Genomic DNA, 24,350 nt, shown 5'->3' on the forward strand with positions numbered 1-24,350 from the left:
ACATTCAGAGCAAAATCTTGGCTGCCTAAAAATGAAATTGAATGCCCCCAAAATGTAAAAGAAACCCCAATTTGATCACATCTGTAAAAACCACGCGAAATTGAATGGCTGATAATGAAAATGATTCGAGCTCGCATTAATTCTGATCAAGGTATGTCTCCCCCACTTTTGAGAAGCGATTGACGCCCCTGCTTGCGTACAAGTCAAGACCCAGTCATCTCAGCATCATTTCATCAACAGCAGACTTCTTCCGTGAAATGGGTTTTCCTCTGACTTTTGTAACAACAAAACAACGGCTCTTTTCAGAGCCAACCCAATTAGACTACACTTAAGCAAGCCTATAATTCAAAAGTGACAGTCATCAGTCAGCGTTTCAGTACTACAGGTACGTGCAAAAGAGCACAGAAGTTAGCCTGCCCTCAGCGCCTGGGATGGGAAAAAGCGACTACACTAATTGGAACTATGGAGGGCGCTCTACGCTCTCTTTGCGCTAAACTGCAGCATGCCATGCATGCTGACCAGCCAGATTTCTCAAAAAGAAATAGGCTAAAACTTTGATGTAGACTGGTAGTGGTTGTGTTCTTATTCCTCCATGGTTGATTTGACTTTTGCAAAGCCCGAAAATTAATTGAACTATATGATGATGTTGCTGAATATTTTGTCAAGGTAAGTAAAGAACGAAATATGCTGCCTCATTCAGTCATTAGCTGGAGTTACCCAGCCCTGAGTTTTATCATTGAGTTGTCATCTAGGGCTGGAGCGCATTTTTCTCAAAACTTGTAGTATTTGCAAAAAAAATTTGGAAAATGTTCAATTTTGTCCCCGTTACACACTAATTGCAACTGCAACTCACCCTAAACTTGCCTGGAATAACCATTAGGCATTACACAGGTCCTTGAAGTAAAAAAAACGATCCACGATGAAGATTCAGCCTACAATTGCAGTGAAAACAGGAGGAATAACCGCTAACTTGACAACCTTGCTGGATTGACCAGGACCGCTATTGGTTTGTGCACAAAAAAAATTGTGTACAATGAATGGCGGTCGATTAACAGGCACAGAGAGCGATCGCTGTCAACTACTCGGTTTTGCCGGCTGCGCTGGCTGTTGGCGCGTGACGTCACGAGGAAGCGTAACACCCGATGACTGTTTCATGCACTAATATAAGGTTTACCACTCGCATCACAGCTTTGGTACTGGAACCGCAACCAATAGTGCATGAAACAGTCATCGGGTGTTACGCTTCCGCGGACGTCATGCGCCAACAGCCAGCGCAGCCGGCTAAAACCGAGTAGTTGACAGCGATCGCTCTCTGTGCCTGTTAATCGACCGCCATTCATTGTACACAATTTTTTTTGTGCACAAACCAATAGCGGTCCTGGCCAATCCAGCAAGGTTGTCAAGTTAGCGGTTATTCCTCCTGTTTTCACTGCAATTGTAGGCTGAATCTTCATCGTGGATCGTTTTTTACTTCAAGGACCTGTGTAATGGTTATTCCAGGCAAGTTTGGGGTGAGTTGCAGTTGCAATTAGTGTGTAACGGGGACAAAATTGAACATTTTCCAAATTTTTTTTGCAAATACTACAAGTTTTGAGAAAAATGCGCTCCAGCCCTAGATGACAACCCAATGATAAAACTCAGGGCTGGGTAACTCCAGCTATTCAGTCATTACTAGACCCGTGAACGTGGCTTGTAAACGGGGGTCAGACAAGTCGACCGTTGAGACAACTCGACTCGGGACAAGTCGACCGTTGAGACAACTCGACCGTTGAGACAACTCGACCGTATGTGCGATAAATGGAAAGACAAGTCGACCGTTGAGACAAGTCGCCTCGCATGTTTTGGGCCTAGTTTCGGGGATAGTACCGGGGATTTTGACGGCGGCTGATCGCCGTTTGGGAGTGATGACACATGAGTTTTTTTGTTGCATATAACAGAGCCGATATAGCGCAGCGTGATTGTCCGTGCACATCGTTCGTTTTTTTCAAGGCCACGTGCGCGCATCCCCGGTCAACGTGGCCGTACCGTGCACGGTGGCATCGTTTTTGCCGGGCCTGTGCGCCCATTTGCCGGTCAACTTGTCCGTACGGTGCACGGTGACATCGTTTTTGCCAGCCCTGTGGGCCCACTTATCTCATCCCCGGTCGGTCAACGTGGCCGTACCGTGCACGGTGACATCGTTTGTGCCGGGCCTGTGCGCCCATTTGCCGCGCTGGTCGACGTGCCCGCGTGCCGGGCCCGGCCCGGTCCTCGCGGGCGGGCGGGGCGCACCGGCCCGACGCGACGCCCTCTGTACATCGAGTATGCCCGCGCCGCACCCGTGATCGGTCTTGCCACAGATTTGTGCAACTTTTTCTGCTCCACGTGTATTCATTTCCATTAAGTCGAGCAGTCTCAACGGTCGAGTTGTCCCGAGTCGAGTTGTCTCAACGGTCGACCTGTCTCAACGGTCGAGTTGTCTCAACGGTCGACTTGTCCCGAGTCGAGTTGTCTCAACGGTCGACTTGTCTGACATTCCTTGTAAACTACGCCACGCTGTTGTGTATTTCAGAACCTGGCGAAATTGTCCCTCTGATTGCCTCCATTACACACACTGGACGTTATTTTGCAAATGTAATAAGTACTCACATATGAAGCTGTCTTGAAATCTGTTTGTACATCAAAACTTGCATTTGACGAAATTTGAGGAAAATTCTGGCCCCGGTGCCCCGGTTTATGAAGTCCTGCTAGCTGCCATTTTCTCCCAAGTGACGCATGCGCATTGCGTTTTATTGTACCGTCCTTCGTATAATTCGACGGCTGTTTACTGTCGCAGCTAAAAGAGACATCGTTTTAGACAAGTTTCAAGTCCTTTCCTCTCTCACCGCACCGCACGCGGGTGCACGTGCGTGTGCGCACACGTACACGAGATGAGCCGAGCAGCCAATCGGGTGCGGGGGTTTTTTTTCGGGGTTGCGACATGAAACAGCCGTCAATCTGTCCAAGCGACTTGTCCGGGGTCATTTGTCAGGGACACCTGTCGCGGGTTAAAATGAAATTTCTACACGTTCGTATGGGTCTTTACTGATGGGCAAATTTCGTCGAAATTACACAGCCTAAACAATCGGACGGGCAAATTTAGATTTCTAGGTGAGTACTCAACACCCATACGGAATTATGTATGTCGGATCGATTTCGCTAGGTTTTAAAATACACAACAACGTGGCGTTGTATACAACGCCACGTTCACGGGTCTACCTCATTACTAGCTTGAGTAACTCCAGCTGACATGCTCCATATTCATTCACATGTAACGCTGGAGGCATAACCTGTTCGTTAGAATGTGGTAGCAAGAGACCCTAAAAAGTGGCCTCTCAAAAATTGTTCATTTTCACCTCTAATATCCCACCCCAGAGTTCATTTACATACCTCATACATTCAGCAGTCATTTACGAAGCCTAGTGATCGACTTGAAACCGACCACAAAAAAAAATGTGAAAAATATTGACGATTTCGGTGGCTTGTCCGTAAAAAAACGCCAGTTCCAACGGCTGTCGTCCATTTTGTTTTGCAAATTATGTAAATGTATGCATCACGTGATGACATCGAAAAAAAAATCTGCGCGCGCGATGTATGTGGGTACCACACCGCTTTAGGCGCCACAAGTGAGTTCAATTTTCGTCTGGTGCGTTGTCGTGGAGAGCATTCTCGTCTTGCTACCTCCAACCTCGTGCCCCGTGGGTACGATCTTGCAGCGCCATGTTGTTTCCCATCATGCCTTGCGCGATCGTAACCCCTGGAATTGTGTAATTTAAATGTACCAAAATACGGTACATTTTAATTAGGGCTGCAGTTTATCCGTTTTACGTGCCGACGCCATCTTTAAAATGTTAAAAGTTGTGATTTTGAAGAATCAATCCTTTCAAACACAACATTTGGACGTTGTGTTAATTAGCAAAGATTTGTATTAAATGTACGTACCCCTTTCGTGCCTTTACAACCACAGATACAGGTTTTTTTTTGCGAAAAACGCGGCTGACATAATCCATATCGTACAGGCATCGCGACTTTTGAATCATAATTTTTTTTCGTACGTGACGTTACGTGCAAAGCTAAGCACGCGAGCGCATTATGGGCGCGCCTGGCGTGCAATCTTTGAAATGCCCGCGCAGTACGCTGTGAATAGCCATTCAGCGTCATTTACGTCATCATCACAGCCAGGGGTTAGTGTAAGGAACAAGCACGCGGCCCTGGAGTCGAGGCTGTGCTACCTCATTACCGTGGCCGCCAATGATTATTGGCATGACCGTAGCTAGCCCGACTGCATCTGGCCGTACAGTACTATCGAAAGCTCTGTAGTACGGCCAGACCGCCAATGCTCCCCTAAACGCTGAACTCTGATGTAGCGATTTTGCTACCGATTTTGATCGAAATTATCTTCTCATCTAGGACAAAAATTTCCAAACTTAAGGTTCCTAGTCATAGAGAAACTCATACCTTTTCGAAAAAAACGTTCTTTGGTCCCAATATTTTCATCCATCTGGCCAAAAGACGACTTCAGTCATCATCTTCCACAAATATCGTCCCGAAAATGTCCTCCATGTGATTTTAAAATGGCAGCAGCGTTGTAATATATGCATTATGCGGGCGTGCTTGGGCAAGATTATGAATATGCATTGCAGTTTATGACGTTTGTCGGGCGCGCAGCGCGGCTGGCCATACAAACACGAGGTCATGAACTGAATAATGCATTTTGAAATCACATGGAGGAAAATTTTCGGGACGATTTTCGTGATGACTGAATGTCAGCTTTTGGCCCGATGGATGAAGATTTTGGGATAAAAGAACGTTTTTTTTTCGAAAAGGTATGAGTTCCTCTACGTCTAGGAACCTTAACTTTGAAAATTTCTGTCCTGGATGAAAAGATAATCTCGATCAAAATCGGTAGCAAAATCGCTACATCAGAGTTCAGCGTTTAGGGGAGCATTGGCGGTCTGGCCGTACTACAGAGCTTGCGATAGTCCCTACTGTACGGCCAGATGCAGTCGGGCTAGACCATAGCTAGCTAGCTTAGGATGATTCTAGCATTATGTTTAGGCCCTATGCATAACGCTACTCGCTAGGAAACTCACAATATTGTTGATGTACCCTAACGTGGCGCGGCCCCCAACGTGGCGCACTTTGATTTTTCGCCTGTAGCGCCTAGCTAGAGCAAAAGTTTTAACTGAAATTTCACAGAAAGTGAAATTTCATCAAGTTCTAAGCACTCCTGTTCATAAATCGCGAGTTTATTTACCGGTAACAAAGTGAAAAGAAAAATTTATTTTGGCGTGATTTTCCGATTTTATTTTCAAGTGCAAAGTGAACCCTTTGAAAATGCCCCGAAAAATAAAATAATTTTCTGACAAACATCTGGCTGGGTATGTAAGTAGAGATAATAATTATTTATCAGAATTTATCAAGTTTACAGAAATTCTTAAATGTTAATTTGGAATTTTCCGAGATTTATTCAAGTGCGCCACGTTAGGGAACACCCCGCCAATTTGTGCCAAATTTTCGGACGCCACCGTTTTTGAATTTTGGATTAAATTTTATGAAACCGAAATTGTTCACAGAGGTTAAATAGCAAGCATTAATAAGGTAAAAGTACTAGTTTACTGCATGAATTTAAGGTTTGTCAACAAAGAGGTTTGGCAACACTACACGAGGAAAGTCGGGTAAGCCTCGAAGTGTGCCACGTTAGGGAACATGACTATAGCAAAACTGGCAACTTTTTTTCAGATACGAAAAGGTTTATAATATACTCAATATTGAAGTATTATACTAATACAGTATGTAGTGCAGACCTATAATGCACCAAATGATGAAAAGATGAATAGTAAAATACTGACAACTCACGTTTTTCCAGATAATTTTTGGAGGTCTGTTTTTGTAAACTCACACTGAAGCACACTCAAGTGTAAACACATGTCACAGGTCAATGCAAGGTACTTTGCATTAAGTAGCACGCATTATTTACCTGCGCTAAGCAATGGTCGGGTGCGCTTCCACCGCCATTATTTTCCATGTTGAATATGTATACCAGACGACTGTTACGTGTTGGGATTAGTTGAGATAAGTATCACAACACACGGCAGGGGACCACAATAAATATATCAGAATATGGCATAAAACATGGATGGCATTGTGGCGTTGGGGACACGATCCAAATATCTTGAAGTGACCACTTGGTGGCGATGTTTAAGCCAGGAAGAAAATGTGTATGCATGAGGCAATGAAAAGACAGTCGTATTTGTTGACATGTTGGTAACAAGGGTCTCCTCAGTTTCAGCCAAAATATATACGTAAGTAGTGAACATCTCTGGTTTTATTTATCATTCAAGTACTGGAAAAAGTTTAGCAACTATTATTATCCAGGTTTTAAGACAGTTCTCGCCGTTTTGAGGAATATATTGCAAATGAAATGGTTCTAAAAGAGATGTGCAATAGCTAGACTGTAGCTTGAGTAACTCCAGCTGACAATCCATGCTCATCAGCCTCAGGAATTCACATGTAACGCTGGAGACATAACTACGGCGTGAAAGTGAGATCTTAAAAGACCCTTTCAAAATGGCCTCCCCAAAAATTGTCCTTTTTCACCTCTATGGTTCAATTTTCGTCCAGTGCGTTGTCGTGGAAAGCAGTTGTTGTCTTGACAATTTAAAGCTTGACAATTTAACCCGTCTCCCGCTCCTGCAAATATAGGTCTACATAGTACATTGTCAGATCGTCACACCTCCGGTGTTAACTGGTTAAAAAAAGCTTTTGAAAGCTGCTTTTTGTGTCAATTGAATGAAGACATAAATCTGAGCTCAGTCATAGCCATTTGAATTTTCGAAATCGATAAGAGAGTACTGAGATATGACCTTTAAATTTTTTTTCTCCCAGGTACTTTTTGGATCACTTCTCTTTGGGGAAACTTGGCATGTCTTTACCCTTGTTTCCAGACCAGGTTTGGGCGTCATACACTTATCACCAAAAGGAGGAAACGGCACATATTCGATTTTGGATTTGCCTTCAACCATTTATATCATACTCACTTGCAAGCCAACATTGATCCCCTTTTATTACCAACATTTTTTTAAAGTGAGCACAAAGGGCGGCCTGAATTCTCAAAAATAAAAAAATTATATTTCCAATGAAAGCTACATGTATATGTTTTTCTTAAGAAAAGAGATAATTTGGCTTGAATTTGTTAACCCTAACTCCCTCTAGAGGCATTTTTGCTGGGATGCAACCTCAGTCCTGCAAAATCCTCCAACTGCCTGGAGCCGTGTTAAGTTGCATACTGCCTCAATCCTCCAAAGTCATCCATTATTTCTTTGATGTGTTCCCTGGAGGGGTGACCACTGCCTCAATCCTGCAAAATCCTCCAGCAATCACTGTCAGTATGTTGAGGCATGGCCAGTGACATCCCGGAGCAGTGCGGAGGATTTCAAGTATAATCTAGGCTTAAAATTATGCACAGCTGAGCATATACAACACAAGATCCGGCCTAAGACTTTGACACAGTGCATCCTCCAAAATCACTCGGCCACACATTTTTTGCCATACATGTACATATACATGTATAGCCTCAATCCTGCAAAATCATTCATTTTGCAGGACGTACACATTTTTGCAACGTTCACATTGACATGACGTGACGGTCATTCCATCCAAAATGCATCCAGCACCGCGCAAAACCTAGACTTGAGGACAAGACACTAGACAGTTGTGTTTTGTCTGTCCGCACCCGGCGCTGTATATCGTTTTCATTATTATTTGATGGCCTTGACATCGACGTACACATATATTCGAGTCGATGATGCACAAAACCGTCCCCGTATGCAAGTGCCAAACGTTACAGCTTTTGTTTCCAAAGTATGAGTAAAGTTGGATTTGTCTTGCATGTTATTTCAGCACTATGGTTCCTAGTCTGGGTTAAATTTTAAATACAGTTGCAATGATTTTGACAATTAAACATTTTGATTGCATTGTTGTGTTTTATTATTTAATAATCTGTTTAGCCGACCCTGTTACAAGCAGTCGTTGAGTTTGAGTCTTTTCCTTTCCACAGATCTTCACTGGGACGCGCATCTGTCATAGTGAGGCATTTACGTCCTTCATGTGCAGCGATGTCAACATCCGCGTCCACAGATGAAGACGTCCTGTTTGACAACGTGGACACAAAATGTCTGGTCACACTGAATCGACCCAAAGCCCTCAACGCATTGAACTTATCCATGGTCAGGAAGATAACTCCCAAACTGAAGGTGCGATGTAGTTCAGGAAAGGAGATTCCTGCTTCAAAAAGTTAACATATGTTGTCTAAGTGTCATGAAACAAAAGGGATGGCACAGTTATCAAGCTTCATTGTTTTTATATGTTTGGACAGTTTTCTAAGTTGTTCTTGATGTCATATTTTGAATACGTTAACATTGAGATTGGTGTGGATGACACACTATTTGAGTGAGCAAATCATGTATTATGGCCAAACTCCAGTATAACAATCCATACAAAGTGACTTCACTTCGGATAGAGCCAGCAAGCCAAGACAGCAATCGATGGTGTTACATCTGCCATTGGAGACCAGTGGAAAATATCTGATCATTCACTTTTCATAAACTTTATTGTTTTATCTTATTATTATTATTATCTATCTTGCCACATGAACTGTTCAATGAGAGAAAAAGTTAACAGTATATAAGAAAAACCTTTGATGTTGTAGTCAAATTATATTTTATTATTTTATTTCTTTCTGGTAATGAAACCAAGGATTCGAAAGCACTGTACCCCCTAGCTCAAAAGCCTGAAAAAATTCTGTAGAGTGTAAAGAGGAGACAGTGAGAAAAAATTATAGTTTTAAAGTCGGGAGGAAAATCCCAAAGTCCAAAGTCCCATTGGTCCAAAGTCCCATTGGTCCAAAGTCCCATTGGTCCAAAGTCCCATTGGTCCAAAGTCCCATTGGTCCAAAGTCTCATTGGTCCAAAGTCCCATTGGTCCAAAGTCCCATTGGTCCAAAGTCCCATTGGTCCAAAGTCCCATTGGTCCAAAGTCCCATTGGTCCAAAGTCCCATTGGTCCGACGAAACATAATACTGTGTAGTTCCACTGGTTCAGGTTGACTGACCCTAACCCTAACCCTAATCCTATGGGGCCAATGGAACGTATAGAGCAATGGGACTTTGGACGAATGGGACTTTGGACGAATGGGACTTCGGACGAATGGGACTTCGGACGAATGGGACTTCGGACGAATGGGACTTCGGACGAATGGGACTTCGGACCAATGGGACTTCGGACCAATGGTACTTCGGACCAATGGGACGTCGGACCAATGGGACGTTTATATAAATGGAACGTATAGAGCAATGGGCCGTCGGACCAATGGGACTTCGGACCAATGGGACTTCGGACCAATGGGACTTCGGACCAATGGGACTTCGGACCAATGGGACTTCGGACCAATTGGACTTTGGACTTTAGAGACGTCTCCACGGAAACTCACCTCAAGTGATTAATGTTAGATTCATTTTTTCCTTAAGGAATGGGCAGCTGATCCCAAGATCAGTATGGTGATCATCAAAGGAGCTGGGGATAAGGCTTTCTGTGCAGGAGGGGATATCAAAGGTAGGCAGCCGGTTGATGCATGCACTAGAAACACCTAGACCATAGGGACTTCTTGTTTATTTATTGTCAGGTGGCGGTTGCTATTGTGACTACATTACTGCCCATTACCAAAAAGGCTGAAGAGTGTTATATCCATATCAATGCAATCGGGCATACATGTTTATCTGAGAGGCACCATGTTCCATTGAGTTCACTGGTGTGGTTGTGATACATGCAACGACCACTTAATCATGGGGCTAGATGCAAGAAGACTGAAACCACACTGTTTTGTAACTAGGGGTGTGCATCGGAACCGAGTACCCGATGGCCGATGTCAAGAACCGGTTCCAGATTATGGGATTGGCTACCTGTAACCAACTTTACAAATTACTTAGTAACTTCTCAAACAATGAAAAGAAAGGTTTTGAATGCCATTTGTTGGGAATTTCAAAATGAAAACCAGGCTACATGGCAGACCAAAGCAGATTTCACATTCCTGTGCATTTTAACGCGTGACAGACGATGCTGGTGAAAGTTGCAGTTTACACTGTGAAGCTATCAAGCCCTTTGGGGTGGGGTTTCTTTTATGGGTATCCGACTATCCGGGTACCCGTATTTTGGCTCATTCTTCGTTAAAGTGTTCAAGTTGGAACTAGGACTTTACAAAATATCAACTACAATGAATATATGAAATCTGCTCAAAATCGTAAAGTTTAATAGCTCCAGAACATGGAACAAAACAGTACTGATTTTTATTCTTTGACATAAATACTTGAAATTTAACCTTCTAAAACGTGTTTTAACAACCTAACAGATACGTTACCACTATTTTATTCATAGAAAAGTTGTCCTTTGAAACAAAAACTGGGGAGGCTTAAGTCAATATGAATTTCGGAGCTACACATTGTGAAAGACAGACTAAAAATAGAGGTATTTGTGTGACAGTATTTGACAGGTACATTGGAAAACATCGTGTTTTTTCTAGATTGTGAAAACAAGGCACATAAATTGTCTGTCTCGATTTGCTATGCACATAATTTCAGTTGCTACATCTATCACTTTGCATGTTGCAATTTCGCATTTATTTGCCATAAACTAATAATTAGTCATTATCATTTGGATGAACAGGTAATTATACAAATATTTCCCATGAGATTGAGATAGTGAGATCCACAATGCCAGGCTGCTTTGGTAACATCTGGCAAATCAGATTTATAATTAAAACACCATATACGGGATGACGCAGTAAGCAGCACTTACACAAAACTTTATAACAGCTGCTGTAACCAATCATATTATAATGATGTTATTGAAAACGCCACACGCTTCATACACCAAAGTTGTTGTCAAAATATAAAAATGGGTACAACCTGTAAACGAACAAAGTCAGAACCCGACAATTAAAAAGCAATCAATAAAAGTCGAGTTTGCTTGTTTCACACAGCAGAAATGATCCCTATTTCATCACTCTATGTTATAATGTGCATTTTATGAACACATGGAATAAAACAAAGGCGATTTTTAACAAATGTTTTTATTTTGGGGGAAAATAACTACTTGAAGTTAAGTCTTCTAAACGTTGTGTAACGATCTAACAGATACGTTACCGCGAGTCCACTTCAATAAATTCATGTCTTTAAATAAGATTCTGTAGATATTTTAAGTAGATGTGAATTTCATTGGTACACATTGTGACAGACAGACTGAAACAAAAGGTTTCGTTGATTCTGTTTGTCAACAAAAAAACATCATTAATCGTTAAAAAAAAAAGGAAATTACTTAAGTATATCATTCAAGGACCACAATGCAGGGCGGATCCAGGAATTTTTGCAGGGGGGTTGGCCTTTCAGATATTTTTTTTGTATCCCAATGTTGCGAATTTTTTTAGGGGGGGGTCAGAGCATGACGGGGGGATCGAGACTGTGGGTTTGGATCCGCGCCTGCGTTTTAGAATATCATCTTGTTCTATTAATAAGGTTATAATTTTTTTTTTTTTTTTAATTTCATTTTTGGGGGGTCAGAGCAGGGAAATATAAATTATACGGAATAATCACGTGACGTTTTGTTCGCATGATATGTTTTGCGCATGCATATCACGGTTAATGACTTTACTAAAATGCAACTAGTGCACCCCCTGGCAAACAATCCTGATCAACTATGACCAAATGATTTAAAATTGAATTCAGGCACACAGGATGGAGGTCAGAATTTCCTTTTCCCAAGTGTATTGAGCTGCCCCACCTCCCACCCCTAAGTTCACCCCCAACCAACCCACCTACACTACCACCCGAACCCTGTTGCTTAGAGATAATGTCTGAACAATACATTTAATTGTATCATCTTTATAGCTACATTGTACGCTCGCAAATTAAAGATTGATATTTGAACAGATAAGTTACCGAGCTGATCAGATACGTTACCAGGCTGATCAGATATGTTACCATAATAAACTAAGATATTCTATGTAAACCAACAACGATGGTTTCATGTTATAAAGTTTTTGTGCAATTACAACATCTCACTTCCAAAAATCTTTATCTACAGATTCTACAAGTTACATATTTTACCATTAAAAAAACATTGTATGATGCTACTCTAAACTTCAAGAATATTCGACAGAAATTCAGCACAACATTACAATCCTTCTCGGCAAGCATGCGCTCTATGAATCACAATTAAATGTGTTAAGAAACTTTAAAATGTGTAGACAGTGTGGGAATCGATGACGTAGCCCATGTTTGTTGACGTCAGCATAACATTTGCATGATGAATTCATAATCAGTAACGTATCTGGTGTAACGTATCTGGCCCCCTCATGTTGAAATAGGCTTCCTTTGACAAACTGTGTGACCTTAACTACTGCTTCCGCCACTTGATCAGTCATCACCCAACACACTGTTGACTGGTATGGTGTTTGAGGTCAGCTTCCTTCGCGTGTCTCGAAAGGAAAGGCAAAAATAGGTAACGTATCTGGCGCTACACATACGTTACACATGGATTTTTTTCGTTGACAGTTCTAAAAAAATTCAAATTCAAAACTTATTAGATTCATGCCATATGTACAATATAATACATGTACCCAGTTTGGTCTAGTCTGTGAGCAACTTCAACGTGCATATTCCTGAAATTTTAAGTCTGTTTATCGTTTCGAAAAATAGTAACGTATCTGGTTATGAAATTGGCGACATGCGCTCTGAAGGCGCTCAAGTAAAATTAATGAGCCAAATCTTTTTCGATTTGTCATTGTATATTTAGGGCATACTATGGACTAATAATATAAAAGGGTAATCATTGATATGCACACATGAAAGACGAATGGGAGACTGTTAAAAAAAGGCACCTTGGATGGCGACGTGAGAAAACCGCAACAAATACCACCTTACCGTCACAATTTCTAAGATTTGTCTTGATTTTTGTTACCTTCTTACTACATGTACATGTACATGGGTTTATGGAAAAAAAACTTACTCTCGAAGAAAATTAATATAAATCATTATCGAACACACTCCATACTTCTTAAAACACAAGCGACACAAAAATGGCACATTTGAACACTTTAGCGGAGAATGGCCCTTTTACTCCAGTAGGGTATTTGGTTCCCGTACCACCCATAAATGCACACCACTATTTGTAACAGTCCATTTCCGTAGGTTGCAAATGAACATGTGAAGTTTTGACATACGTGTAGCTAAGTGTTATATTTTTTTGTATATCCCCCCCCCCCCCCCCCCTGCAGCTGTAACGGAACTTGGCAAGCTTGGTGATCCCATGGCAGTGAGTTTCTTTAGGGAGGAGTACATCCTTAACAATACCATCGCCACCCTGCCAATACCGTATGTGGCACTCATTGATGGGATCACTATGGGCGGAGTGAGTACTGTAGGCTTAGCAATTCAAGTACAAGACTGAATGTTAGCCACTGTATTCTTGTTTGGTTTAAATCAGTCATGCTTTTTTGTATGCTTTACTCATGTATCAGAAACAACATTATTACAATCTCCACACTACATGCACTACAGAGATATGATGACAAGTTCACCAGGGTAATTACACTTTTCAGTGCTTATCTCTAATGATTTAGAGAATTATATGGGCAATTCCATGGTAACTCATATTACGTTTAGATGGGGTTTTCCATCAACTATGCACTGTTATTCTATAAGCATCTATGGTGGATTTTTCTCACAGAAGATCCCATGATATTAAGTGACTAAACTACAAAAAAGAGGCTAACAAAATGAATTTCTGTTGGTTTGCTAATAAGTTTTTTATCAGTGTAACTCACGTTGCAAAAAAAGAACATGTCAAAATTGCTTTAGTGCCCTTACATCATTAGGGTGTAATTCATATTCTACTGTAACATTTGGTTTAAAGTAGTCAATCACAAAATCTCTAAGAGAGATATATTTTGGTAACTCATGTTACAGTATTTCCGTCCATATTTGGTACAAATTAAAAGTCTATTATAAGAAACTAAATAACCTTAAATGTCAAGTTCTGAAGATTTTTTAAAATTTCACTTTTTAAATACATGTGTCCCCTCCTTGCCTTTCATACTGGGAATTCAGTTGTTTCTATGTATCACAGTGCATTGAGGATCTCTTATTATACGTAGCTGTTTAGGAAAATTAAAAACACCCTTTTTAGACATTTCAATGCATTTACAAATAGGGCACTATTTTGTACTTGGCAACTGGATCAAAACAGGAGAATTAGAGCATACCTGACCTTTTTACATGTACATGTAGGTTCATGCTTAAAGGCAGTGAAATTGGCATTAGAGCCAATCTAAATGTTTAATACTGATCAAATGTGGACGTTGGTTGTTTGTCTTGTATTTTTTTTTAAAATTCATCAGTCAGCTTGCTGTTCACTGCATTCAACATGCATCCTTTTCAAATATATCCTCTCGCGAAGATCCTAATGTGGCTACAGGATTAAACACTTCGATTGCACAGGAAATGGGGTGCTGTTTTATTTTTCATTCAAGTAAAGTACAGTATGTAAATAATCTGGTTTCAGTCTTAAGGTTGGAAAGCTGTAAAATTGAAAAAAAAATTATGTCAGCTCTCTTTCCAGGGATTTAGAAACACACATGATAGAATGTGATATCAGCCTTTTTGTCTTGTAAGTTGTAATCTTCCCATTCATTATCAAAATGATCTTAATTTGTCACAGGGTGTGGGACTGTCTGTCCACGGCCTCTTCAGAGTAGCCACAGAGAAGACTCTCTTTGCCATGCCTGAGACGGCTATCGGTCTGTTCCCTGACGTTGGAGGTGGGTACTTCTTACCCAGACTACGAGGCAAGCTGGGGCTGTTCCTTGCCTTGACGGGGTACCGACTGAAAGGACGAGAGGTCCAGTTGGCTGGGGTAGCTACACACTTTGTGGAATCAAACAGGGTGAGTTTGGGTTGGATATCAATGATATTGTGCTCACTCAAATCCATACAGTCACTGTCCCCAAAGCCATTTCAATCATTTCAGTAAAGCTCGCCGCACATGAGAGCTACATGCTGAGCAAAAAGTCTTTATACATGTATATTGTAGTACATTGTAACAGCTTTTGCAATTTCCCTTTCATTTCTTTACAGTCAAATATAAAGCTAGTCTATGTTCTATGCAGGAAAAACCCTTTGCAACTGCCTGTTGGACAGTTAGTTCACTTCAATCAGCTATTTCAAACAGTGAACTGTGGCTTAAAGTTATTGTGTCAATATAAATTATGGATATAATCCAAAAGTACACAGATTTGTTTCATAATCAGCAGTTGTAATGCATAATGTACTTTAGCTGCATTGAAGTTAATAGGATCAAAAATTGTTGATTGTATTGCCTGCACAGAAATGGAGATACATTGTAAATTACGTACTTCTTGTCAATATTTTGGTATATTTTGCACCGTCAGATCAAATCAGAAAAGTACCATTCTAATATGGAGCCACAATAAGCAGGTTTTTTTCTGCGGTGAAAACAAAGACAAAACATAAATCAGTAGTAACAAAAATTTCCAATATATCTACAATCCAGTCAAAGCTGATCATTTTGGCCCTACATAAAAACAACACTGATGTTAAAACAGAACAAGATTGCACATGTAAGAACATTCAGATTTGGACATTCCAGAACAGAAAAATGAATAGCTACTAAAGACAAATGTAAGTGGGAAATCGGCAGTGATGTCTTATGGTTACAAATTGTGGAAATTCGGAAGCTAAGCTTTATTGAAGATGTTACAATGTACTTGTCATGCTTGTGTAACTAAACTTACTTGTCATGCTTATGTAACTAAACTTATCCCTAACTCCCTAGCATAATTTACTAGGAACTGTACCCAACCTCGCAAATTCCAACACCCACACGGGAAATCGTACACACACACTGTTGGACTGAGTTTCTGGAGGTATGCCAAACCCAATGTAAAAGACCATCAGTTTAGGGGTTCTGTACCCATTCTAACAGATTTCAACAACACCTGCTGTTGGGCTTTGATGGGTTGAGTTCTGTTAGGGTTAAAGTAATTGTTATGTTGGATTGCTTGTGTACAGAGCCATCGATTCTTTAACCCTAACTCCCCAGCATAATTTACTAGGAACCGTACCCATTCAGGCAAATTCCAACACCCACATGGGAAATTGTACACACACACTATTGGACTTGGTTTCTGGAGGTATGCCAAACCCAATGTAAGAGACCATCTGTTTAGGGGTACTGTACCTATCCCAACAGATTTAAACAAAACCTGCTGTTGAACTTTGATGGGTTGGGTTTGGTTAGGGTAGAGTAGACCATTGCATCTGTCCAAAAAGTAACTGATGAAATTATTGTTAAAAATCTTACTCGGTTTAAAGATAGAAATAACACTAAACTCCCTGTGAAATGATTCCTTCTGGCATGCTGTCATTTTGAAGAAAACAATAATACAAGGTTGTTCCCAAAAATGCATCAAGTGACACATTTTTGGAAATTTCCGTTGGCAGTTGGTTTGGAACTGGGCGAATCCGTGAATGGGTGTAAGTGCGTTGAAACAACGCACATGTGTGCGCTGTTGCCATTAGCAGCGAGAATCGTCAGTTCAGTATGTGACATCACGTAGCAACAATCGGCTGAATGAGAATCATGTCCTGAATGCTCATTTTAAGATTGTGTCATGACTCAGCAACTTTTGAATCAAAATCGAGATCCCGAATATTGTCTTTTCTCAAAATATACATGTACATGTATAACGCTTCATTAAGTACCTGTCTTTAGATTTTGAGCACTTTTTTTTGCTTCAAACGAAAACAAATTCACCAACGACCACAGTCCACTGTATCTTTAGTTGACCACATATTCTCCCTGTTGTTTGTCAGTATATGCCTTTCATATAATTACATTCATTCTGTTTCTCTCTCCTGCAGATAACAGAATTGGAGGATAGATTACTTGCATTACCAAGTCCCAGCCAGTCTGACATTGTACAGCTGCTAGATAGATACCAGAGTGAGGTATGCTTAGAAACAGGGTTTCAAGCAGTTTTTTTTTTACGAATAAAAAGCTTGCTTGCTTCTTTTAACAAACACAAGAAGAAACTAGAACTGTATGTCTGTCGAAACAGAACACAGGGCTTTTCACTTTCTGAAACCACGTGAGTGTAGCGAGCATAGGGCCGGCCCTATGAAGAACGCGAAGTGCTTGTTATTGTATGAACATATACGTACTGCAACTATTTGCGGTACTAAAAACTTCCAATGAAAGAATGAAAACGTCTTGCAGCACCTCTATCTTATTGGTGAGTTGTTCAACAAGGGAAATTAATATTCATGAGTTGACAATGTGGCGCTTTGTCAGTCCGCGCCTTCACGACCACGTGCGTGTGTGGTGTATGGGAAGCAGGCGATACCGAATCTGGTCAATGTATACACGCACACACTTGCGGTTTATGCTTGCTTTGGATGAGTCAGCTTTTTTTACTCTCTCTCTGCCTCAACTTGCGTAAGGGTATTTTTTGCCGATGGCGCGTCAACTGTGTGAACAATTTGACAAGCTGGGAACTTGGCACTGTTAAGGCAAATGTTTACGCTATCATTTAATGGGCAATTCAAGATTATATCTGTACGGATTGATTTGTTAGCAATCTTTGAAAAAGGAAAGGTCTTTTCAACGGAACTTCCGGTCTGATGACGTCACACGCCTAAAATTTCGCACACGTCTTAAGTGGGTCAAGGTCATCATATACACCAATATTTAGGCGATTCCGACAAACGTCGCCACAGACATCTATTCAAAATACATTTTTGAACATTTTCAACCTGTTGCTAGAGGGAGCTCGAAGATTGCATGACATCATCGGTAGATGATTTGAAGAATACTATCAGCCAAGAGACTAACACCGTTGTAAGCAAGTTCATATCTATTACCACTTTCAAATAATAAGCCACTTTCGGTTTTGGCCTTTTTCGACCGGAAGCAAGTGTCACGTGATTGCACGCACACTGAATGAAATAAAGACCTCAACCTACTCTATCACTTGCCGGCAACAGAATGCTGCGGACGCGTACGGTTGATTTCTTATGCATTTTTAAATATTAAAAGTGTCACAATTTAATTGCCTATAAATAAACACAGGATGACGTCATCATGACGTCATCATTACGCAATGTTGTTTGAATTAGGGTCTTTGCTTGGACAAAGAGTGGTGTAAATGAATTACTGGCAAAGAGTCGAAAATGCCCTTTGAAAATCGACAATTTTTTTAAAATTTCTGTGTACAAAGTCTATGGGAAAAATTAAATATTCAAAATTCTATAATAAATCACGTGATGACGTCAGCATGACGTAATGATTCGGCATACATCTGCAGGTGATGTTCTAAGTATGTGCCAGGTTTGAAGGACTTCGGAATCGTTTTCAGGCCGAAAGTGGCGTGTAGAAAAAACGTGTACAAAGTCTATGGGATTTTGTGCAAAAAAGAAGTGGAAGAAGAGGAAGAGGAAGAAAGAAAAAAAATCAGAACAAAAAGAAAGGCTTTTTCGCAAAAGTTGAGAAAAAGCCAAAACAAATTCTGCAGGGTTGTAAAATTCTTGTGTTGGTCCAACAGATTTATTCTTCATGTTCTTTCTGAACAGCAACATATAGATATGAAACTGAGGGGGGTCTTATATTTCAAAATCACTAGCATGACAAGGCTATCAAACAGGCACTTGTATCTTCTTCCATTCAATGCCAATTTTTGAACCATTTTTTAAGCCTCTCACTGAATTTTAAGATGCCTTCAGTGAAAGCAGGTCTATTAGGACACTTTATACTTAAAATCTAGCTCGGAGCAGGACAAACCTTGTAAGTTCTCAGATGCGTCATATGATAAGATGAGTGTTGTGAAATTGGCTAAAGGGCGCTACTTGGGGAAACATTTGTGTTCAAGGGCTGTAGAATTCATGGGGATCAAGACTAGGCAGAAAAGGAGAATTTCGTGACCTCACATTGTAGACAAAAGACCCATAGCAAACTCAGAGTAACCATTTCTCCAAAAAAAAAGTTGGCCGCATGTTACCACATAATATTTTGTAAACAGATGTCAAACCGGCTATTGGCTTGTCTCCTGCTGTATCACATCTATCAATCTTAGAAAGAGGATGATGGACCACAATCAAACAGAGTTTGATAACATACAATGAATTGATTAAATCACGTTATAATGTATAAAAGTGCTAAAGTTAGTGAATTTAGGCAAAAACGTTGCCATTCCCCATTGAATTTATGAAAAGTGATGGCTATCCATAGAAAACGGTGTTCAATCAATGTTTCAAGCTCTATGGGAAGTTTTACCCAAATCATGGTACAGTAATACATGCTTATACCAACGGAGTTTGATTCTTGGTGTATTCTGTTGCTTATGACGTAAAGACATCTTCTCTTTCAGAGTCAGTTAGGCGCAGACAAGCCCTTTTCCTTGGAGTCACACATGGACAACATCAATAGACTGTTTAGTGGTAGTTCTGTGGAGGAAATCTTGCAGGCCCTTGAGACCGATGGCTCAGAGTGGGCAATCAAGCAATTGGAGGTGAGTATTCTTCAGCTGATCTTTCTTCCAGAGATGAAACTTTTCCGATTTTAATCGGAAAACCGACTTTTTGAATTTTCCAACGAAATTTCACTGTGTCGCACGTGCGTGCATGTACTGTACGCAATGATACCAGCGTGAGTAGCGCACCGTACCGTCTGCTAGCACATGGCCGGTCAGGAACGGGTAGCCTTGTGAACGATCCAGTGGATAAAATCATTATGTTGTGCGATTTTCGGAGGTTTCAAATTTAGTTAAACAAAATACAATGCCTTAAAAATCGTGATGATTATCTCGAGGATAGCGAAGAGAGCATTAGCGAAACATTTCACTGGCATTTGTTAGAAGAGAAAGACGATAACACCTGATTTTTCCCCACGTATGAATGCAAGTGGAGTAGTGGAGTTGTGTGGTTGAATGGACATGATTGAAGCACCATGAACGGTGCCTTGTCTTTCGGACTTTTCCCTAGACTTTCTCAAGTAAGAAGTGAACTTCTTTATTGATGACTATATTACTCTAACCGTAATTCGGGCATTTTATGCAATGAAAACACTGACCATTTTTTTCATCGTAAAATTTTGTTTGAATCGAAAATAAAGCAGGAGTAGGTGTCCGGAAATTGGGCATGAAGTGTAGTACATGCATGTAAATATGTGTGTAATGCAGCGCGGCCCAGATTTCGGACACGTATTTTTCTTCGGCATATTTTCCGATTTTTTGGCCATATGCCAGTTTCATCTCTGTTCTTCATTGTATGCTTACTTGTGATATCCCAGGATATCAAATTCCTTTCACAGTTGTAGAGTTGTAGTTATGTCCGTCACAAGTAAAAAAAAATTAAAAAAATAAAAAAAAAAAAACACAAGTAAAAGGGAGTAAGGGTATCCCTTTTTTTTATTCTGAACGACTCTATTTTGGGCTCCCAACCCAAGAAAAAAACTTGATTAATACGCAGACCCTGTTTTGAACCATCACTAACAAAAAAAAGAAGTTAATGAAAAAAAAATGAATATCAAATTCAGGCTGTGTGTTATTCGAAAAGCTATGGAAAATAATATCGGATTTTACTTGAAGCACAGCGTACAGCAACCAATGCAATCTCAGAAGATGTTAGGGTGTTGCCTTGGGGGTCTATATCTTAACTTTCATTCATGGCTGCCACTACCGCCAAAACGTTAGTGAGTGGCATGATAATGTCAGTCAACTACATCTTGCCAAAGATAGCTTTATTATTGTGTTCAGTGATATCAACTCATGATAATCTCATTGCAATAAACAAAACAAGAAAAAGTATGCACTTATTAGCCATCTATACGGGTGTAACTGCAGTTTCTTATTATCTTAAGATTTTGATTGTTTGCTGACGGACCGACCCTACTTAAGAGGCCCAAAAACAGGAGAACGATAGAAGTAAAAAGGGACGTCCTAAACAGTGAAAACTCAACTCAATTGAACAGCTCAGCTTGTGGCTTGACTACTAGCTCAAGAATTTACTTCAAGTGTGAGCATGTACATATACATAATGCATGACTACACCTACACCAAAAGGCAAAACATTATTGGAACACTTTGGAGCCATTCCAACCGTGCATCTAAAATCATGTTAAATACTCTTTAAAAAAAAATGGTGCAATTGGTTTTTGAAAATTCAGCTGAAAATCAGTTGAGCATACTCAATGCCGTTTACATGTTTCAAACAGTTACATGTACAAGCTTTAAATAGTTATACAGCAGCTGTTCAGTTTCTGCATGAAATCCATACTCTCCTGTTTATTATACATGTACAAATGTACTTGTGCCTTCAGGAATGTACAGATATATGAGTGACAAACTCAAATGGGTCATTCTATCAATTTAGGGTCCAATGTGTGACATTTTCCTGACCCTGTTACCTTGGTACTTTGTAATTTGCTATTCAAGTATCATTAAGAATGACTTCAAATGATTTTTAATTTGGTGGGTAGGTAGTTTGCTATTCATAATCACTCTTGGAAGATGACTGCATAAAGGAGTGCATCAGAATGATAGAATCATAGATGTCAGATGTAACACGGACAGGAAAAAAGTGAAGCCCGAATTTATAGAATGACCCATATGCAACATGTGAAATGCTTTAGTTGTGAATTTCTGTTAACTTTGTGAGTAGATTTTGAAGAAGATGTCTCCAACTTCCATGAAAATCACCCATCGTCAGCTGACACTAGGAGCCAATATGAGCCTACAAGAAGTCCTACCCATGGAATTACGCATTGCACATGGCTGCGTGGTAAGTAATGCTTCCTTGTTAATTATGATTTCTTTTGAATGTTAACATTAATATATCCCACAGCGTAAACATGTAACTCACAATTAGCCAAAAACTGACCACCAAAAAAGGGGAATAAGAATAAAACATCTTGAATTATCCTGTTTGGCTTTAGTTATTAACCAGTTTGCGCCGGGATTATTTTGACATCGACCAGACTCAGGCGCGGGATTGTTTCTCACGAACCTCGATGCCAGACAGGTTCAGGCTGTCATCTGCGGGTAGCACACCCTGATATTTCCGGCCTTGCTTGCTGCAAGTGGGTCGCTGACAGATATTTTCAGCCTCGCTTGTTGCGTGTTTATCCGTCGTCCATTCCAATTACCACAAAACCTTTGCATGTATACACGTCATACATCGTGAACTGGTTAAGAAGAAAACGAAAGTCAAATAAAAACAAATCTGGCCAGGAACAGTATCAACTATTCATGAAGGCAGAGACAACTTAACACTGAACTCAACATCTGCAGAGTTTTAGACCACATATTTTTACAAGAAAGGTCTGGTGCCACTTCATAGTGTAGGGATTTTGTGAAAGCGAATTACGCATCACTTTTCACTGTAGGCTAAAGTAGTGAAGTACAAACCGAACTATTAATAAATAAAATATTCAAACATTGTAAACCAACTTTCACAAATACGTGGAACAATTTGACAATTCTTTCGGCTCGGGCCATTATTAGAGACCAGGCCCCTTATAAATTATGCAACAAGCTTAACATGGTGGTACTGTCCTTGCCTTTCATCTCTAGTGACCTTGTTTCAAATCCCAGCTGGTACAGGGCACGCATAGGTTTGTCAGTCCTTACTATTTATTAAAATAAATACACTTAAAGTAACATAAATTTGTTCAGAAGGAAAATTGTGAGTGAGTTTAGAACCCCCATCAGTGGCGGATCCAGGGGGTTGCAGAGGGGGCACCCGCTCCCCCGGCAGTGAGCGAAACTTTCTCAAATAAGGCCATTGTTTGCTAGAGAGAGCCTTTCCGCCCCCCCCCCCTCCCCCTGGCAGTAACCTCTCTGGATCCGTCCTTGCACATGTAACTCAGAGTACAGTACCTACATATTTAAATACTTGGAGTGAGTCGGAGTGGCTGGTATTTATCATAACTAATCAATTTTCTGTATGAATTTTTATTCAGTTCATTTGTCCCTTTCATTCTGTCTTGCAGAGAGGCAATGATTTCTATGAAGGAGTCCGTTCTGTGTTAGTGGAAAGGGACAACAATCCCCAGTGGAATCCAAACACAGTAGAAGGCGTGACAGAGGACATCTTAGATGATCACTTCCGTCATCTTGGTGACAAGGAATTAGTTTTATAGAAGATCAGATGGATTCAGAGTAACTAGAATTTTTTTTATGATTGTGTGCCACAAGAAGAATTATATATGTACAAAGAAAATTACGTTTTTTAATGATTTAAGGTTAGAATGGTTGACAATGCTTTGATCTCTTTGATGAGCTCATGCCTGCATTAAGGGTTCAAAATTAAAATGTAAATGATGCAGAAAATCTGGGAAAATTAAGGTAGGACGATATCCCAAGACTTCATTGCATTATAAGTTGCATTTTAATTCAAATCTTGTGGCAACTGACCTATCGCCTATGAGTTAGCCACGCCCCTTAGACAACCCTATGGCATTTTTGCACGTAAAGTTTTGTTTGTTTCTGATGTTGCACGTTCTGCGTCCATGCGTATATCATGTAATTGGACAATATTTCACAAGCTGTGTGATGCAATTCTACCGCGATATGTCAATTTATCTTAACTAATGCCAGAAGTAGGGGAACTATTTGCTCAATTTGGGGAGCATTACTCAGTCATAGCCTCTGTGTAAGAAAGGTAATGGAGCTGTGATGCCTACCAGCGGCGCAGCCAGGGTTTTCATTCTAGAGGGCCGAGATGTTACAGTGGAGCGGTCCCAATTTCATCCGTGCTCAAAGGTACACAGGTTTTTTTTTACCCGACACCTGGCCACCGTAAAATCAAATTGGAGGGGGGGGGGGGGCTGGACTGGACACCATCTCTCGATGGGGGCGCTGTTCAAAACACCGAATTCATGGCCATTGTCGGACAATAGGTATCACTACAGTGTATACGCATTCCACGGGCTGTTAAAATAAGCAGCCAATCGCTAAAAAAAGTTTTCGCCTACAAAAAATTCAAAAATGTGAAAAAAAGGCACTTTATTTTAAACCCGCTAATCATGGTTTCATCTTCACGTTGTTTTCCCTTCACCTACAGCAAAAGCACGCTTAACCCCAGAAGAAAACTTTGCTTAAATCAGTGATGTAACAATAGAAATCTCCATGCGTGCGCAACTGTTAGCATGAAATAGTGCTTAAGCAGCAGCATGATTTTCTGTTATAGTAAGCACAACTTTTCTGCTTAC

The 24,350-nt window shown here is 40.5% G+C and overlaps 1 protein-coding gene across 1 annotated transcript; it reads left to right on the forward strand.

The window, feature by feature from the left end:
• Positions 1 to 463: 463 nt before the first annotated feature.
• LOC119720278 (3-hydroxyisobutyryl-CoA hydrolase, mitochondrial-like) lies at positions 464 to 24,127 on the forward strand. The gene is made up of 9 exons (XM_038189917.1): positions 464 to 666; positions 8,078 to 8,273; positions 9,545 to 9,629; positions 13,345 to 13,478; positions 14,787 to 15,011; positions 17,009 to 17,095; positions 19,510 to 19,650; positions 21,800 to 21,919; positions 23,130 to 24,127. Exons 1-9 carry the CDS (start codon positions 638 to 640, stop codon positions 23,277 to 23,279), a joined length of 1,167 nt encoding a protein of 388 aa, XP_038045845.1. The 5' UTR covers positions 464 to 637; the 3' UTR covers positions 23,280 to 24,127.
• Positions 24,128 to 24,350: the final 223 nt, after the last annotated feature.

This window comes from Patiria miniata, unplaced genomic scaffold, assembly GCF_015706575.1.
Source record: "Patiria miniata isolate m_02_andy unplaced genomic scaffold, ASM1570657v1 HiC_scaffold_9, whole genome shotgun sequence".
In the NCBI taxonomy this organism is placed as follows: Eukaryota; Metazoa; Echinodermata; class Asteroidea; order Valvatida; family Asterinidae; genus Patiria; species Patiria miniata.